The sequence below is a fragment of the Acomys minous genome, assembly GCF_964271855.1.
Source record: "Acomys minous genome assembly, chromosome: 2".
Taxonomy (NCBI): Eukaryota; Metazoa; Chordata; class Mammalia; order Rodentia; family Muridae; genus Acomys; species Acomys minous.
In genome coordinates, this window is record NC_140484.1 from 103,170,495 (window position 1) to 103,190,593 (window position 20,099).

At 48.4% G+C, this 20,099-nt stretch overlaps 1 protein-coding gene across 2 annotated transcripts in view; it reads left to right on the forward strand.

Annotated features, from left to right (window-relative positions):
* ADAMTS17 (ADAM metallopeptidase with thrombospondin type 1 motif 17) overlaps window positions 1-20,099 on the forward strand; it is a 290,517-nt gene that overhangs the window by 267,654 nt on the left and 2,764 nt on the right. For both annotated transcript variants that reach the window (XM_084773343.1, XM_084773344.1), the window contains 2 exons: window positions 5,294-5,446; window positions 19,543-19,720. In XM_084773343.1, coding sequence (XP_084629469.1) covers window positions 5,294-5,446; window positions 19,543-19,720 — 331 coding nt within the window. The remainder of the gene's footprint in view (window positions 1-5,293; window positions 5,447-19,542; window positions 19,721-20,099) is intronic.

Consider the following 20,099-nt stretch of genomic DNA (forward strand, 5'->3'; position numbering starts at 1 on the left):
TGATCCCTATGGCTTTGGCCATCTTGATTTCAATCAAACAAAATCTGTGCTGTGATCAGATCAAATCCCCTCATTGTCCACTCAGGCTCTTCTATATGGGAAAAATAAAATCTGTTCTTACCTGAAGATCCAAGTCTCATTTCAGCATTGAAGACCACCACATCGGGAGCATGACCCACCCGTACAAGACTTAAAGACTTTCCTCTATGCCCATCTCTCTGCACATGCCTGCTCCTAATCCTGAGCCAATGTCCACACTGGTTCATCTGGTACTGCCTTCCTAGAACTCAGAATCTAATTGTCCCCTTGAGTTGCCCACAAAACTGGCATTCTGTCCTCTGCTGTGTGCCAATGTGCCTACAGCCCTTCTAGGAGCTGCCTTCATTTTCTTGTGGGAGAATAAACTTAGAAACTTACTCGCCCAACAGTATTGATCATGCTCACCATCCACCTCCTCCCCAGCTTCTTCATGACTATTGGATGGAGGATCAAATATCAGAAGGAAATAAGAGGTTGCTGGGAGCCCCTCTGTCCTCAGCTTCTTGGCCCTATCCTGAAGGGAAGTAAAGAGAGACAGAGCATCACCGTCCTGGTTCCTCCAAAGGCAGCATCCTCCTGCACCCACTCTTCCTCATGGATGAGAGCCTCAAGGGAATGGGCTACTAATCAAAGAGGGTGGATCCAAGCCTTGGTCAAGAAAACAGCTGGACAGAAGTGATTAAAACACCAGAGAGCAGAGGATCCAAAATGGCGGTATTGACTACACATTGTGTCTGATCGGTAGGATGGAGTCTAGGGACTGGGCTGGGAGCTACAGAGCACAAGACATAGAGAGCCATAGGTGAGATGGGTCCACACAGTGCAAAGCACAGGGGTCTGACCATGAGCCATCCAACTGGTCCATGGAGGACTGGTGCCCAGTCCCCAGAGTCTGGACACATACCTGCCTGCAAGCAACATTTGCACTCTATATCTCGGACTCTGTATCTGGGACTGAACTGTGGGCCGTGAAGTGCCAGCACCTGGATATGCTGGCCTAGAGGAAAACCCAGCAGAATGGATGGATCTGACTTCATACCACCACGCCAGTCCACAGAAAGCCCCAGGGTCCGGTGGCTTCACGCAGGGTCTCCAAAGGCCAGCCAAACTCAGGCTATTAGGTGGTGCCTGAACACTCTCTCACTCTGTCTCTGTCTCTGTCTCTCTCTCTCTCTCTCTCTCTCTCTCTCTCTCTCTCTCTCTCTGACCCATGATGGGATACAGAGTACCAGCATCAGTGTCTGCTGGCCTAGGGGGGAGCCCAGAGTGTGGATCTGGGATAGATATGACCTCAGATCACACCAACAGTCCATGGAGGAACCCAGGACCAAGGCGGGGGCCCTAGTGACTGTGAACACATTCTCCAAAGGCCAGCCAAACACTACAGACTAGTGAGCATGAGGTACCTGCATTCTCTGGCAAACAACCAAGGCCTCAGGACCCTGGTGGCCCAAAGCCCAGCCAAATATAGGATAGCGAGTTGTACCTACAGTCTACACTCACTCAGAATGAACCTTTGGCTGCAGAGCACAAGCATCAGCCTCTGCTGGCCCAGTGGGGAGCCCAGTGTGTGCAGCAAAGTCCCCCGGAGGTGAACCCGGGTCACCTGCCTGATCCAGGGAAGGGTTCTCATTCTATAGCCACAGTCACCTTGATACCTAAAACTCATGAAGACCCAACAAAGAAAGAGAATTTCAGACCAATTTCTCTTATGAACATTGATGCAAAAATACTCAATAAAATACTCACAGAGTCCAAGAACACATTAAAGATATCATTCATCATGACCAAGTAAGCGTCATCCCAGGCATGCAGGCATGGTTTAATATAAGGCAATCCATCAATGTAATCCACCATATAAGCAAACTGAAAGAAAAAAAGCCCCACATGATCATCTCCTTAGATGCCGAAAAAGCATTTGGCAAAATCCAACACCCATATATGTTTAAAGTCTTGGAGAGATCAGGGATACAAGACATATACCTAAACATAATAAAGGCTGTATACAGCAAGCTAAGAGCCAGCATCAAATTAAATGGAGAGAAACTCAACGAAATTCCACTAAAATCAGGGACTAGACAAGGCTGCCCACTCTCTCCATATCTCTTCAATATAGTACTTGAAGTTCTAGCTAGAGAAATAAGACAACAAAAGAAGATCAAGGGGATCCACATAGGAAAGGAGGAAGTCAAACTATCCCTATTCTCATATGATATGATAGTTTACATAAGTGATGCCCAAAATTCCACCAGAGAACTCCTACAGCTGATAAGCACCTTAAGCAAAGTGGCTGGATACAAGATCAACTAAAAAAAAAGTCAGTAGCCCTCCTGTATATAAAGTATATTCATGCTGAGAAGGAAATTAGGGGAAGTACACCCTTCATGATAGCCACAAATAATAAATATAAAGTATCTAGGAATAACTCTAATCAAGCATGTGAAAGACTTGTATGAAAAAACTTTAAGTCTCTGAAGAAGGAAATTGAAAATGATATCAGAACCTAGAAAGATCTCCCTTGTTCATGGATCGGAAGAATTAACATAGTATAAATGGCCATCTTACCCAAAGCAATTTACAAATTCAATGCAATCCCTATCAAAATACCTACACAATTTTTAAAGACATTGAAAGATCAATTCTCAACTTCATATGTAAAAAAAAAAAAAACAGAATAGCTAAAACAATCCTGGACAATAAAAGATCCTCCAGAGGAATCTCTATCCTCAATCTCAAGTTGTACTATAGATCAACAGTAATTAAAACATGGTACTGGCATAGCAATAGGCTGGTTGATCAATAGAATCAAATTGAAGACCCAGAAATAAATATATGCACCTATGGACACTTGAATTTTGACAAAGAAGCCAAATCTATACAGTGGAAAAAGGATACCATCCTCAACAAATGGTGCTGGTCTAACTGGATGTTTACATGTAGAAAAATGCAATTAGCAAGTCCAAATGGATTAAAGACCTCAACATAAAACCTGATACAATAAATCTGTTAGAAGAAAAAGTAGGGAAGAGCCTTAAACTCATTAGCACAGGAGACAACTTCCTGAACAGAACACCAACATCCCAGGCTCTAAGGTCAACAGCTAATAAATGGAACCTCATGAAACTGAAAAGCTTCTGTAGGGCAAAGGACACTACCAACAGCACAAAGCGACAGCCTACAGACTGTGAAAAGATCTTCGCCAACCCTACATCTGACAAAGGGCTAATATCCAAAATATAAAAAGAACTCAAGAAATTAAACACCACCAAACCAAATAACCCAATTAAGAAATAGGGTTCAGAGCTAAACAGAATTCTCAACAGAGGAATATCAATATAATGAGAAACACTTAACGAAATGCTCAACAGCCTTAGTCATCAGAGAAATGCAAATCAAAATGACTCTAAGATTCCATCTTACACACTTCGGAATGTCTAAGATTTAAAAAAAAAAAAAACCTTAAGTGGCAGCACATGCTGGTGAGGATGTGGAGAAAGGGGCACACAGCTTCGTTGCTGGTGGGAGTGCAGACTTGCACAACCACTTTGGAAATCAATCTGGCGAAATGTCCCTACAGGGCTGGAGAGATGGCTCAGTGGTTAAGAGAACTGAAGGCTCTTGCAGAGGACCCAGGTTTGGTTTCCAGCACCCACATGGAGGCTCACAATTGGCTCTAACTCCAGTTCTAGGGGATATAATGCCCTCCTCTGGACTCAGAAGACATCTTCACATATGTGGGGCACATAATGCACTCAGGCACATCCAGACACATAAAAATTTAAATTTAAAAAACTGTTCATAGGAAGAAGGTAGACAGGTAACAGTTTAGGATAAGCGTCAATAACAGAAGGTGAAGAATAATGCTTGTCCTCTATGTATGTGATTATTGGTTTGGTTTTGTTTTTTAACATGCTGGAACTTTTAGAACATTGGGTTCAATGTCACCAAGTCACTGCAGTGGCCTGCCACAGATGATAAGCTGAGCATGCCTGAAACCCCTGCAGAATGCAGCCTTTAGCCTCCTCCACTTCTATGTGGAAAGGCGGCACTTTTCAAGGAGTGATGCTTAGCAATAGCGCATTAAAGGGGGTGGGGGACCCCCTGAACTGTGGTCTGTATTCCTTCTGCAAACTGGCCAAAGGCTGCAGACCCTTCTGCTCACTGGCCAACTTGTCACTCTTGTCAGTTATGACCTCCCAAAGGTAACAAGTCCTCTCTGTCTGGGCTTCCCTCTACTTTGAGAGAGATGTGGAAGTGCCCTCACCAGCCAGCGAACCCTGCCTTCCCACAGTGGAGTGAGCCAGAGGGTAGGGTCAGGACATGTCCCAGAGCACACAGTGTCTCTGTGTCCTGTCAATGCCTTTGACTCTTGTCATTCCTTCCTTCTTGTTTTTGTTGTTTTTTGTTTTTCTTTATTGTTTGTTTGTTTGTTTGTTGTTTTTCCAGTCCCTCCCCCTCCCCTTCCCCCTCTCCCTGGCTGTCCAGGAACTGACTCTGTAGACCAGGCTAGCCTCAAACTCAGAGACCCGCCTGCCTCTTGTCTCCCAAGTACTAAGATTAAAGGCATGTGCCACCACTGCCTGCTTTTTGTCATTCTTTCTGTTGCATGAGGACACTGCAGTCTTGAGCTCTTAAGGGCTTGGTCATCATTTGTGGTCCCTCAGGCCCTGCCTAGATGCCCTCTTGAAGCTGTTTCTTGCAGCGTTTCCTAATAACTGAACTAAACTACTGTGTGGAGTGTTACCATCTCCATCCTTGGCATCCACACTGAAATTCTTCGAGCTTGCTTTATGAGGAACACCCATGGCTTCCAGCTGTTGACTCCTTTTCTGATGGAGATCTGTGCCTTGTGTATCTGGAGGCCACCTGGCTCAGCCACCTTTTCTGCCAGACCCTCACCTGGCTCCTGCTGGCCCTGCTTCTCCTGCCAGGTCATGTTACACTTGCCCTTTGAACTCCTGCCCTGCATTGATCTTTTAGACCTGGCCACTGGCCATGAAATTCCAGTCCCCTCATTTGACCACCTGGGTACCATGAGCTCTTCTGAGTCTTGGCTCCCGTACCCATTACTGCCACTGGCTGGGGTCCCCTGGGGATGTAAGGAGACTGTGAAGAACATAAATTTGAGGGCAGATTATGTCGCATCATAGTGTCTGCTTCCCACTCTGGGCCTGACACACAATATGGACTTCAGTGGCTTCAATGGACCTGAACTGACTAGAATGTATTCCAACACCCATGCTGTGTCTTGCAGTGCTCTGCCAACTGTGGCAAAGGGACCCAGAAACGGACTGTGACATGCACCAACTCCCAAGGGAAGTGTGATGCGTCCACAAGGCCGAAAGCCGAGGAGGCGTGTGAAGACTACTCCGGCTGCTATGAGTGGAAAACCGGGGACTGGTCTAAGGTGAGAGCAGTGTTCTGGGTTTCCATCCTGCTGGAGATCATAGTGAGGCAAGGTCACTCCTCAGTGGGTCCTGTACTCACTACGGACCCTGAGTACATGTAGCCTAAAGTGCACAGTGGGTGTTCCTCACCAGCCCGGCTGCCCTTGGCAGCATGCCAGTGGTACCCCAGCAAACGGCCATGAACCTAACCACATAGCTACCCATCATGAAAGCCTCACAAATCTGGGGGCTAGGTTGAGGCAGACCCATTTCAAGGCCTGTGACGTGCCATTCATTTCTTAGAGAAGAGCCTAGGGGATGCAGGGTAGAGAAGGCAGTTCTTTGAGATGTCAGAGAACTGTAGAATCGGCACCTCAAGAGGCAGGGAAGGCTCAAAGGCAATTGAATGTTTCTATAGATGATGGTTCTTTGTGAAAACTGGGTGTGTACAGTTTCCCTCCTGACCTCAGTGCTGGGGAAGTAGAAATCAGTGGATCCTTGGGGCTTGGTGCCAATCAGCCCACCCAGCCAAATCAGTGTGTTCCGTGCCAGTGAGAACCCGGTCCAACAAAAAAGCTTGGTGGCAGGTGAGACGCGACACCTGCGGTTGTCTCTGGCACATCCACGTGCTCCTGCATACACACCTGTAGACTGTACCAAGGCTACCCAGTATAGGTTTTCGGTTTCGTTTTTTGTTTTTTATTCTTTGCTGTTTGACCCACGGTCAGTTTAAATGATTCATATTTCCTGGGGACTGAGGTCCATGTGATCACCAGCTTGTAGATTGTTCCGAGAGCCTTGTCACAGAGACGTTTGGTATCTCATGAATACAGAAAGTATGTTCGCTTCCTTCCTTATGGTCTCAGCAACTGAACACCTCTCCACACACCTGGTGTCTCCACCCAAGAAGCCCAGAGGCCCTTGTGTTTTCTTGGCTTATAGTCAACACCATAAAACTTCAGAATCAGTCACTAATGTCTAAAAATGTTTTTAAATGGTACCTGAAATTCTGGGTTAGGTTTCACCATAAAACCTGGCAATATGTCCCAGACAGGCTGTTTGGTTCTGCCTCTGGCTTCTGGGAGGAGGAGCCTGTCCCCTGGAAAGCTGTACCTCCAGGTCCGGGAACCTGCAGAAATGCCGATGCTGTCCCCAGGCTGTGTCAGAGCTCAGACTCTCCAAAAACTTCCTGTCAAAACAACCTAGCATCCCCTGATATGCCAAAACAAACAAACAAAAGAAAACAAAAAATGCAGCCTGTAGATAAATGTGAATTTGGAGAATACCAAAAAAGCTTCCTAATCTTTGACAAATTCTGGCCAAAGAATCAGAATTAAGGCCATAGGGTCTTTCCCCAGCCCCAAACCAAATGGTTACACCCCAGAAGCATGACTGATAGTGAAGTTCATTCAGCACAGAGCTACCAGGATGGATCTCAAGTCAAAGAAATCTAACCTCAAAGCCATGTCAAAAGAACTCTGCATCCCTGAAAAGCTGCGGGCACTGAGTGGAGACAGTAAGCCCTAGATTTAGTGCTCTCACTCTCCACGCATCCATCTCTCTGTGTGTGTGTGTGTGTGTATATGTGTGTGTGTGTGTGTGTGTGTGTGTGTGTTCCACACATCACATCTCTGTGTGTGTCTCTCTCTGTCTGGCTCTGTCTCTCTCTCTGTCTGTCTTCTGTCTATCTGTCTGTCTCTCTCTCTGTCTGTCTTCTGTCTGTCTGTCTGTCTGTCTGTCTGTCTGTCTCTCTCTCTCTCTCTCTCTCTCTCTCTCTCTCTCTCTCTCTCTCTCTCTCTCTCTCTCTCTCTCATCCTTGGTCTTGATCTCCCAACATGGGAATCACAAAGGCTGCCCTTGCCTGTTCCTCAAAGATGTCCATGCACTCCAAGGTGTAGTTGAGGACCACTCTTAGACAACTAAGCTCGGCTGTCTGGAACACAGCACTCAGTCTGCACTGTTGGGGCCACAGGGAGGGAGACTGTTGTCCTCCAACCTGACTTGACTTCATTGGTCAAGCTTCCCTGAGCGAGGCCAGCTAGACTCAGCTAGAGTTGGATTGCTGGACCCCTGTGGCCATAGGTAGTCCTGGTCAGGAGGCAGAGGTGAGTTTTAGAGCCACACAATCTGTCTCCTATTAGGGGCTCGTTTCCTCTGTTACATATCCTGTGTCTCACGCCCCCGAGCTTCTCTAGCTATCTCTCCTCTCATTCACTCATCCTCCTCACTCCTCTCATTCAGAAAAGGAGATGGAGGCCATTAAGCCTCTTGCCAACAGTCTCCTGGCAGAGTCCAAGCTCTTAGACCCCAATATAGTGCGCAGAGCACGAGGTGTCTTTGGGAGTCCAAGGACTGGTCCCTGTTTGCCATAGAGTGCTACAGTCCATTACTGGCCCAAGGCTTAAATTTCTGAGCCCTTCTGGTTTGGAGAATAGAGTGGGCACTTTTGTTTTTTAAGGACTTTGAATTTCTGGCACAAATAGTATCAAAGTGCCAAGGACAATTAGAAATAGCACAAGAAAAGATCATGGAGTACTGTGCATCTCTGCCAACTCACTGATCATGTGACTCCCTCTTCCGTTCTTCTTCGTTCCCTCCCCTCCTGAGGATGCTAACACAATATCCCTCAAACTCGAAGGTCCTCGCCTGCTGGTCTCAAGAGGCAAAGCTTTGGGTCAGGTGTTCTTCCTAGCCATGCCTTGGCGGATGAATGTTCCCTGGCTTTTCACTTGGACATAGCCAGCTTGGCCGGTTGTCCCTGGCATTAAGAATGAGGATCCATAGACCCGTAATGACCTCCTCAGATCTTGGCCACTCTACGGGTTAAGTGGCTGTGTGGCTGTGCCAGAGTCAGCTACCCCAACCCAGCCACAGCATTTCTGGCCAGAGTACTGCCAGCCGACAGCCCTACCGTGATTTAACTCCGTGCATCAAGCCAAATCTCACAGGGGGTTTGCTGTGCCATGCAGATCGGATCCCAGAGACGCTAAAATTACAAGTATGCATGTGTATGCAGGGTAGGATGGGAACAAAGTGGAACTGAAGGAGCTCAGAAATCACTCAAGAGCCACTCCAGAAGCTGTTCACCCCACTACCTTCTCTGATGCTGCCATCACTTGTGGGGGGCGGGGCACGCTGGGAACATCCCTCATCCAGGTAGAAACTTGCCCATGGTTTTCCCTGACTGCCTTCTTTGGAAAAGAAAAGCAAATACAACTCCCCCTGGGACCCCTGACCTCACTATCCAGGTGACTCTAACAGTGGACGTGGGTGCCATGGGATGGACTGTCCCCCTGGGTCTTCTCTTATTCAGACAGGACCTGCTCTAAGACTTGTGTGTCTGCTCTGCCATCCAGCTTGGCCGGGGCTGCTGCTGTGTTACACTTGGGGCCTGCTGAATCTCCTAACCAATTATGGTGGGTGATTGTCCTGTGGCTAGTAAGCAAGCAACGTGGATGGGAAATAGAAAACTAGTACTCTGGGCCATCCAAGCTTCCTCATGTCAGTGGAAGGGAGGCAACAGCTACACAGCCAGTACTGAGAGTAGGTTCTGACTGGGGCTCTCAGAAGGTGTGTCTTCTACACATACAGTCTTCGGTCACTTCCACCCAAGTGCTATTGGGAAAAGTGAGCCCGTCCCAGGGAGGTGACCAGTGGGACAAACCGCATACGTGCAGACCTGAGGGCTAGCCCCTGTATGGAGACAGGGGTGCAGTGAAACCACCAAACTAGATGACTCTGTGGGTAAAAAGGAAGGTTTATTGGGGGAAATCAAGACTTCCAAGTTGTTCAGATTTAAGGAGTATGTTGTGGGTAAGCGTAGGTATGGAAGTTAGCGTGTCCTAGGAACTAGAGTAGTGGGGTAAGAGATTACGGACCTTGGAGCTACTGTGGTGATTTTGATCTGTTGCAGGCTGATTTGGTTAATAGGGAACTATACGCCCCATTGTCGGAAGTAGTTCGCATGGGGGAGGCAGCAGTGGATAAGGGAAGTTGTGGCATTTTCTGACAAACAGAAACCTGCTTCACAAGGTTTCTGAGGAACACTGAGTCTAGATGGCACTCTTTCAGTTTACCTGTCAGAATTTAACCCGAGCTGAGCCCTGACTGTCATTGAGGACATTGTCAGCAGCACTGCCATTTTGGGGCCCACTTTGAACCTGACATTCCTGCCTACTAGTGGCATGGGACAACTGTAGTCATCTAGCTACTTGTGACTAATGGGGACATCGTGGTGATGGCAGTGGGGGGCGGTCTTAAGAAAGATGGAATGCAAATCATAGGTGTGGCACCAGACAGGCAGGCTATGGCAGGAGACTTGGAGAGGCTGTATCAGAAGCATCCGGTTTACTGACCGTCGGGTTATTTTACCAATTCTTTTCTGAAGGAACAGTCATTATTACATGAAGTATAAATATCAGTGATCTAAGAAGCTGAAGGATCCTGGAGCCCCAGCCAAGGGAGACCCCACACAGGAATAGGTCCCTGGAAGCTGTAGGTTATAAGGCAGCTCCTGTAAGTTTTCAGTCCTCTCTTCTACTTGGCCAGGCCGGTTAATACAGTAGCAACATTCTTCATCGATGACGAGGCAAGGGCTGCCTTTTTTGGCCGTCAGCATGTTGAGGACTTGCTGGTTTTGTAAAACCACAAGGTTAATGAGGTGAGCTGGTTTGGGAGCAACCTTAGGGCCAAGGTTGACTCCTGGACGGTGACTTCCAGCTGAGTGGATAACTGCTGTGGTAGATAGAGACCATAGACAGAAGGGAGAATTAAGGGACCTGGGGTCAGGGATCGTTGTTTTAAACCTCTAGTCTCTGCACTGCCTGGAAGGCCAGGAAGACAGAGTCCACCCAATACTATGAGGAGGAAAGAGCCCAATGTCAGCGATAGGCGGTAAGTAGGTGGGAGAGCTTAAGCCTGACAGTCCCATTGACTGACAGGTATGCTTGTCAGACAGGGATCCAGAGCTAAGCATCTCTGGTTACATTTAGCCATCATCTATTGAAAACAGTTTACTCCTAGTTGTTCTCAAGAGTAGAGCGTCTTTTTCCTGGGGTTTTTTTGTTTTGTTTTGTTTTCGTTCTCACTTTCATAAAGTCAGGTGCCTAGCCTGATCCAGGACAAAGGCTTTGGAGGCAACATGCTTGGGTCTAAAGTTGGCAAACCAAGTCTCCTTTCCGGAGCCAGCTTTTTTGGTTGGAATAAAACAGAATTATGATGGGTTTTCCAATATTATCCATACCCAAAAGACATTTGGATCTCTGTAAGACTGGACCCAGTGGTTTAGAGGGGGACGAAAGCAGAGAGCACAGACGGTTTAGATAAGGTGAGAACGGAGAACAAAGAAGGCTCAGAGATGAGAGGTTCTGAATCATTTGCTTATGTCATGACAGAAGTAGTCACAATCTCTGAGAATTTGGAAATTGGGTGTGCTGTTTCCCGGCCACTGGGGCTGACTGTCAATCTTGGATGGAGGCTAAGTTATATTGGCAGTAAAAATAAGGCAGTGAGTGACATCTCATGGTAACTGAGTCCAAAGAGCAAAAGAGATTAGAGAAGGCAGGAAAGAGAAGTTAACAGTCTAATCTTGAATAAGAAGAGCCCATGGCTAGCTAGAGGAAGGGAAAGGTCCTTGAAGAAAGGGTGGCAGTAAAGAATTCCCAGGAGCATAACAAATAGGAGGTAGAAAAGACTTAATCGGAGTCCTAACTGAAGGAGGATTCCAATAGCGAAGGACCAAATACACAGGGAGGGTGACACAGTAACAGGTAAGAGCCATAGGATAGTGTCTCAATCCCTGAGGACCTCCCTGGGAGGATCGATATTTTTGTCAGTGAGATGCCCAGGAACACAGTGGCGAGGCATCCCTTTCCATGTGTTGAGTGCTCAGGAGTACGTAGCAAGCCCCAGTGAGCAAGAGACAGGGCAGGCAGTTCTGGGAGGAGAAACAAGTGGGCGGCAAAGTAGGTGGGGAAGAGAAGCAGCTGAAGAGGCAGGCTCTACATTTCAGAATTGAATATGTTAGGTAGCAGAAGCCAGCGCAGGCAAATCATCTGCACCCAGAAGAATCAAATCAGCAGTTTGATTCGGTTAGGAAGGATCAGGATTCAGAGGGTTGGGGCAGGAGTTACCCCTCCCAGGTTTCAGCACCAGATATGGCAGGGGTCCAGTGAAACTACCAAAGGAGGGAAAGGAAAGTTTATTGGGGAATCAAGACTGCCAGGCTGTCTCTTAGGAGCTGAGAGAACAGCAAGAGGTGGGAGAAACCTTCCTAGTTTTAAGGTGAATGCTGCAGTGGGCGAAAGTTCATGAGTCAGAACATCCTGGGACTTAGAGAAGCAGCTTTGATCTGTTACGGGTTTGTTTGCGTTAATAGGGAAGTAGATGCCCCATTGCCAGAGGTGGCTGACTGGAAGATGGGCCTTGGATGGCATGAGATCAAGGAAAGAAATGGCTTTCCCTGACAAACAGAAACCTACTCCACAAGGTTTTTGAGGAATGCTGAATTCAAGTGGCAGTCTTTCCATTTACCCAGTGAGCATCCAGCCTGACCTAAGCCCAGACTGTCATTCAGGAAGGTGTCAGCAGTGCTGCCATTTTGGGGTCCACTTTGGACCCAAGACTATATATACCCGTACAACACTGTTGGGAGCAGCTGGGCCCCTCGATGCTGCTGCGCAGTCTGGGAGAGGCTGGGCAGGCTCTCTCTCACCCTGACTCCAGCAAGCTGCCAGCCCTTCATGAGGGTCATGTACAAGGAACGTACTTCCCACCCCTGCCCCTAGGTTCTGCCATTGCTCTGACCTGCCGCAGCCTACCTCTAGGGATATGGCAGCACTTTCTAGAAACGGTCCCAATAACTGAGCGCACCCCAGATATGCAATGCCTATGTATTCAATCTCGGCAAAATGGGGCCCTTAAAACATATTAGTTAAAACATGTTAGTTCTTTATAAAAGAGTATGACTGCTAATCTATGCTTGAAATGTTTCCTATTCAAGATCACAACTGCCCGTCGACCACTGAAATACTGCGGCTTTTTCTGTGAGAAATGAATAGTTGTAAAGGGATTAGAACGGGAGAGGTGTTTTAAAAAGAGATTTTTGGCTTTCTACATGGAATGAAAAAAAAAAACAGAAAAAGAGGACATGACTGCTAATAGGTATGGTTGAAGAGAAGGTTTATTGTAGAGCTGAGAGGCATCTAGATGGATCTAGAATGAACCCAGCCAGGAGAGGAAATGGGGGGGGGGACAGCAAGAGAGGAAGAGAAGAGAGAAGGAGTGGGGACAGGACCTGAGGGAGGAGCCCAGGAGGCCAGGAGCAAGCCATGAGACCAAGAGACCACTGTAGCCAATATGGCTGGTTAAGTAGGTACCAGAGAAGGGGTGGGGTTTGCTGGCCAGGATGACTCTGTAACATGTGGGTGCCAAGGGAGGCTGGTGACTGGAGTCCACATAAAAATCTTAACTAGGCACCTCAGTGAGCCATTTGTCCTGAGTTTGAGAACTAACACATGGTAAGTCTGATGTATCTCCTACCAAAAAGAACAAAATGACAACTGACCTCCTGGTAGCAGTGAACTTGCCTCGGAATGAGTTTGCCTGACTTACAGGGCCTCTAAGTGCCCCCAGGGAGCCTTCTCCACCTGTCTGCAAGTAGCCTGGGCTCCTCCTGTCTGTCCGGTGGAGATTGCAGTACAAAAAGTACACATGCAGAAAATATCTGTGAGCAGAGTCTCAGTTCAGGTTTCTATTGCGGCAAGGAAACCCCACGACCAAAAGCAACTTGGAGAGGAAAGGGTTTATTTCACCCACAGTTTCATAAAACAGTTCATCGTCAATAGCAGTGAGGGCGGTGTAGCCAGACTTTTACTACTTTGTGTGTTCTTTTTCTTCCACCTTTCTCTACCCCTCCCCCCTGTTTTTTTTTCCCCGCCTTAACCTCTTCAACCCCCTAAGACTAGCTATGAGGGAGAACAGGATAGAGAGGAAAGGAAAGAGATCCCTGAATAAAGCCAGACGTCAGGAAGGGCGGTGGCGTTACCAATGGACTACTTCCTGCTGATGGGGGCCTTGAGCAAGTTTGATCTTCACCGTCAAAAATATCTAAGCTCTGTCTTTGGGAATCCTTCAGGATTAGATGCTGGTGGAAGGGCAGAATCGGTGAGAAAGTATTGTCCACTCGTGTGACCCCACTTGACCCTTACAACCATCTATCCCCAGTTTTCTAGGCGATGAGATTGAGGCTTACATTGGCCCCTAGCTTGTCTGCACCCTTACCTGGGGACCCATGGGTCCCCACTACTAGCGATGGAGAAGACAGTGATGATGGGAGTCTTCTTCCTTCTGAGGAGGGACTTAGAGCCACCACCGCAGACTCCACACTAATCCTCTGAGGATGTTCCAGGCCCTTGCAGATCATCAGTGAGCTATGCTTTCTGGCTCCCTGGCTGTAAAGACTGCACCTGAATCAGGGGTGTCAGGTTGCAAATTTGGAGGAAAGTGAGGTGCTGTAAGGCAAACCAAGACTGCTTGAGAGGCTGCGAGAAAGAGCGCTGAAAGGGGGAGGGGGCAGTGTGCGTGTGCGCGCATGCGCGGGGTGTAGCTTTTCCTTCCATGTCAGAGTTAGCACGAACGTGATGGAGATTTTCATTATCCTCCGGACCAAGCTACTTCAGGTTTCAACAGCTGCCAGGGTTTGTGCTGTTCCTGCCAAGTGTGGAGGGAAAACTGTCAGGAAAGCATTTGAAGAGCTTCTGACATTCCACCAGCCAGGCACCTTTTAGACAAACAGAAAGCGGGGCAGTAAGGGGGCGGGGACTGGCTACTCCCTGCTGGCAGTGGTCAAGCCTTGGAACCACAGGGCTCAAGGCTCACACCCTACCTCAGAAAGGTGGCAGCACCTCATCTCCTACAGATGCATTAATTAAGCACCTACTGTGCCCTGAACACTGTCCTGGCCAAGTGGCTATTAGTGTGAAACTGAACTAGAAAATTCCTAAGCCCACCACACTGCCAACAAGCAAGTCCTACTATCATGGCTCTTACAGTTAAGTGTTCTTTGAAGGACGCCAAGCAATACTGTTGCGGCACAGCATCACAAAGGCCTGAAAGCCTCATTCCTCCTGTTTGCCTAAAATTCTCTGCCCACAGAGCAATCCCTTTTAACACTTTTTCCTAATCACTTCGTAATTTGCTTCAAAAGCATATGAGAAAAAAAAATCTGCATTTAATCTCCCTTTTTACTTGGTGTCTGCACCCTGACTTTCGCTGTTGTGCTGGGGCGGTTTTAGTTTCTTGTTTCACTTTTTGATTACACCATGGATGCGGAGGAAAGCCAGGGTCTCCTCCTGCATGCCAAACAAGTGCGCTACCACTGAACCAGCTCCAGCCCATAAAATCTTTACTTCGCTATTGTGCCCCCACCACGGCACCTCTGCCTTGGGTGTCTTTGATTTCCCCTTCCTGCCTGGGGAGTGCCTGGTCACCAGGCAGCATACAATGTGTTTTATAGGTGTTTGCCCCAGAAGGGACAGGAGGAGAGCTATCCTTCAAGGGCTTGACAAGGATTTTCACCATGGATTTATGGCTGGTTTACTTCTGTCTCAGTCAGCCGCATTAAAATGCTGGTGGAATGAGCCACTTAAGGGGGTGGGGGCAGCCGTGAGGAGAGCTTCAAACAAGACCAGATCTGTTTTTATAGATGTGTTTGCTTAGATTGTAAAAGCCTGAAAAATGGCTTCAGAGCAAGGCTTGAGGCAGAACCCGATGCTATCAGGAAGACACTGTTACCTCCTCACTGTTTAATTAAGGCTGGGGCCTCCAGGGGAGGTCACAGACCGGAATTCACAGCATGCCTCTGTTCTCTGTAACTTGAGCCTGGGCTCCCAGAAAGGTGCCATACATCTTGCTTAAGTGGCCCCTAACTGTGCTCCTGGATATCTGACTGCAGCATCAACCAGGAGCCAGATCTTAGTGACAGACAATGCAGCCCAAGGGAACTAGAGAAGATGGCCGCCTCCCAGTGTGTCTCCTGCAGCCTCTGGGCAGCTTGCTTTATATCCTTGGCCATGCTTTTACTGTTAGTAATAATAGCAGTTCTAATGTTTGTTGAGGCCTGTAATATCCCAGAGCCCTACAGGGTCCCAAAAGCTCTGTCCCCCACCAGTCACTCCCCTTACCCCATATGATAACTGATACCTTTCCAACAGACTCCTGGCAAAGGAATAAGCCGTGTGGCTCTTGGGCTAGGAAGGGGCAGGTTTCAACTCAAAACACAGTCAGGGTGGAAGGTGCACGCAAGAACCACCTGTGGGACTTCTCCATTCTTATTTTTTTTTCCTGAGCAGTCCTTAGAATAGAATACCTAAAAAGAACAATTAACCCGGAAACAATATTAGCATTTAACAGTACAAGTTCTGATGCTCTGTGTTCCTGCATATCAGAGCACATGACACTGAACAAAAAATGGCAGTGACTGTGACCCTACCTCTCCTCTAGAACACACGAAGGCATTGCCTGAGAGGCAGGCTCGGGATCAGCTTCTAGATGGATAAGCAAATGTCTCAATGTTCACAAAAGTTTTTCCAGGTGACCTGAGGCAGATGGCATCCCTCTGTCACCCTTGGCTGTGGGAACAGCGCCATCGAGGACTGCTGGTAGAATCTGGCAAAACTCAGGCACATAAAATCCTCACCCGGGACAGAGTTTGCGGGACCCTCACAACAGTGGACCTCGGCTCGTGCCTGCCTCGTGGGGTCTGATGAGTCATAGGAAGAACTTTGGAGACAGCGCCCACCCCACGCGCTTCCAGGAGCTCTTGGGTGTTTTCATAGACTGAGAAACTAAAAGCCATTAAATGTGCTGAGAAAAGTGTTAAGTATTGGAACTGGGCGATCCCTGGCCACTCACCAGATCTCCATTTGGCACAACCTCTAATTCATACAGTGGAGTGGTCTGTGGAGGGAGGCAGCTGCCTTCCTCCACTCAGTGGCTCTGACCTCGGGAAGACCCTTTGCGCTGTGAAGCCCAGAAGCGTGCATCGGCCCCAGAATTTCCTTGTAGAATGTGCCTGCGCACTGGCAACAGCTTGCGTGCCAGCCTTTTCCCTGGGCTGTTGTTAATGAAACCAAAACGTTCAGACAGAAAGCTCATCTTCAGGGTGCCCGAGGGTGCAGATAGATGGTCCAAGTAAAGATCTGAGGAGAAAAGCATGCTCGAGTTACTGGGGTCAGGACATGCATCTCTCTCTTCCGAAAGCAGGCTCACCCATGGCACCTCCTCACAGAAATGAGATCAGCTGCTCAGCAATCCTGCTTTCCTCACGAGCACAGTGTTTTCATAATTATAGGACCAGTGTGATCCAAATATCAACATCCATTTTAGTAGTGTCTTATGAATAAGTCACGTGTGTGTGTGTGTGTGTGTGTGTGTGTGTGTGTGTGTGTGTGTGTGCATGCACGCGCGTGTACAGATGCATGTGTGGCATACACTCTCATGGGCACACACACCATAGCTTATATATTGAGGTCAGAGGGAAACTTGGGAAGATGAATTCTCTCCTTCCACCATGTGGGTCCCAGGGATCAAAACTTGGGGCCTTAGCAACAAGCTATGGCACTGGCCCTACTTTTAATTATTTAAACTTGTGTCATAGGCATCTGGATTTAGACATAAGTGGTTTTCTTTCTCTAGAGTTTTTAAATTGAGCCTTATGAACGCTCCACTGAATCAGATAGCAGTTGTATGCACTGAGATAAGACCTTCGCTCTGTATGCACCACCATCTTCATCGCCCCCTTGCGACCCCTGCGCTGTCTGTCAGGGTATGCATGGCCATTGTCACCTAGCCTCGATGAGAGAAACCCCTGGGCCATCTTCATAAGACCCGTTAATGAATCTTGGTTGCGGTTAATTTGGATTGAGAGGTGTTTTCCCAAACAGGACTTCGGCTACAAAATATCTGAAAGCATGCCTCGCCGCCCCTGAACTCAGAGCAGTTCCGTTCTTACGAAAACACTAATCGCTGCTTAGCTGGCAGCTATACATAAATTCACCAGCCCACGCTGCAGCTGGGTGTCAGTCTAGCTTAATTCTGCTTAGCTGGATAGAAATACATGCTGGCTTTGTAGCACGGGGTCTTTGTATTTTCTACAGGGCACAGAAACTTGGGTGAAGTCGGGGCTTTTAAGCTCCAGATACCCCTGCATCCACCTGAAGAACTTAAAAACAAACAAACAAAAAAGTAATATATTTTTGGGGGTGGATTTTGAGACATCAGAATTTTTTTAAACCTCACCAGGTTACCCCTGCAGCCAGCCAATCCTACCTTCCTGCAAGATAGCCTTTCTCCCACAAACGCGCACTACTCGAGCGTTTGTCCTATGTTTAAGGGCTCCCTATTAGCACGAACCTCCTTGTATGACCTCAGCACCCCTCAGTATCCCTAGTTCTGACTCCTGAGGTTAAGGTTAGGACCTAGAAATTGGCAATGCAGGATGAATTCTCCGGGCCACTGGGAACCTCTGATGGGTGTATCTGGGACACAGAAGACACAGAACTGGGCATGAAGCAAGGCGTAGGGCCAGCCTTGCGTGTCAGGGAGAGAGTCTGAGCTGGTTTGAACATGCTGTGGGGGCCTGCCAGTACGTTCCCACCTCTTCTGTGATTTGAAGATGGGTGATCTTTCTAAGCATCGCTCCCTTGAAATGTTTACACTTTAATGTGACAATGCCAGCATGATCCTGCTTGTTAGACAGGAAGGCGAAGCCCCCACTCCCAGAAGTCTCTCTGAAAGGGAGCTGTCAGTATCCACCTGGAAAAAAAATGGTACCACCAATGCCTCCACAAGCCTGTGAGGAAGGCCTCCTCCTACTCTAGGGAGACTCGGGGAAACACTGGTCAGGATAGCACCTGGCCTCCTCTGGGTGTGCAGCCCGTCTCAGAGAGCCCCCGCCTTCCCTTGCCCCAGGCGCCGTTATTAACTGGCTGGGCTGCAGTGCAGCCTGGGCCATATTAAAGTTTTGCAGCGTGTTCTCAGTACCCCATAAATCAGGGAGGTGGGGGCTCTGGGGACACCAGATGAACAAGGAGTGCACGTGTCTGTCTGTGGTTCTTTATTTGGGAGGAAACCAACTTAGTGGGGAAATGGCTCCAAGGGCCCTGGAGAGCGTAAGAACCAAGGGGCCAGGTTTGGGGAGAGAACCAAGCTACCTGGGGCAGTACATTCTTGTGCCACTTAACGTGGAAGGGACTCACTCAGGAAAGCACCATGAGGGACACTGCTCCGTGCATGACGTGGGGTGCACGTTCACAAACCCCGAGGGCCAAGGCACTGTCCGTAAACTCCTCATGCAGCCAGGGACACTGTTTACCACTGTCAAGCATCTGGTCTTTTACTCATAGCTCTGTGCTGTGCACTTAGAGATTGGTCGAGCCAGTGTCACCAAAACATGGGGCTGAAGTCCCCTGGCTTGCAGAAAGCCATCGTGTCACCCTCACTTGATGATGCAAACAGCCTTGTCATTTTCTTCTTATAAAGACACCAATCCCATCCTGGGTGCCCTGTCCTCATGACCTTAATCATGTCTCTATCGGTGACATCACTGTGACAAAAATACCTGGCCAAAGCAACTTTGTATCTAAGGTTTTAGGTTCAGTCCTTCATGGTGGGAAAGTCAGTGACAGGAGCTTAAGGTCACCTTGTGCCCCCACGCAGGAACCAGTAAGTAGGAAATGCTGGTACGTTCAGTCTAGGACCTCAGCCCATGGCATGGGGCCACTCACACAGAGGGTGGCTCTTCCCATCTCAACCCAACCTGGACATTATTACCTCCCAGAGATGCCCAAAGATTTGTTTCTATGGTGATTCTAAATCCCATCAGGTTACCAATCAAGACTTAACCAAGGCCTCAGTGGCCTCTCTGAGCTACTGGGGGATCAGGAATTCCATACGTGCTTCTATGAGGTGTAGGTTTGCCATCCTGCAGCCGTCTACCAGCAGGCTGTGGGCATCCCTTGACATGCAGAGATTGCAGGCACTTGGGGACGACGTGATCAGCTTGATGGTAGAAGCATCTCATAGGCCCTCAGCTCAGGCTGTCCCCTGTCTCCGGCAGTGCTCATCCACCTGCGGGAAGGGGCTCCAGTCCCGCGTGGTGCAGTGCATGCACAAGATCACTGGACGCCACGGCAGTGAGTGCCCCACTCTCTCAAAGCCAGCAGCCTACAGACAGTGCCACCAGGAGGTCTGCAATGACAAGATTAACGTGAACACCATCACCTCCCCTCGCCTTGGTGAGTACTTCCCTTGAGCCTGGTTTCTGGGTACCACTGTTCCCCTGTTGTAAGCCTCTGAGAGAGCCACCTTTTTTGAGCACTAAAGGAGTTAGCATTTGCTCGGGCTGAAGAAGGTTCAGAGGTGTTTGGCCATCATCACCCACATGGTACTTGGAGCCTCCTACACATCCTTCTGCCAACACAGGAAGATATCCTCACCCCGGGTCCCTGTGTGAGGAGGGTGAAGAGCTCTAGAAAGATTCACTGGGATGTCTGCATGGGACCCTCTGTGCCCTGATGAGTCTGCACACAGCCACAGAGCAGGGAGGTTGTAAGCAGTTTGGCCCTTGGTGCTCAGAACAAGACTGCTTATAAATCCATACTCTAACCAGGGCTT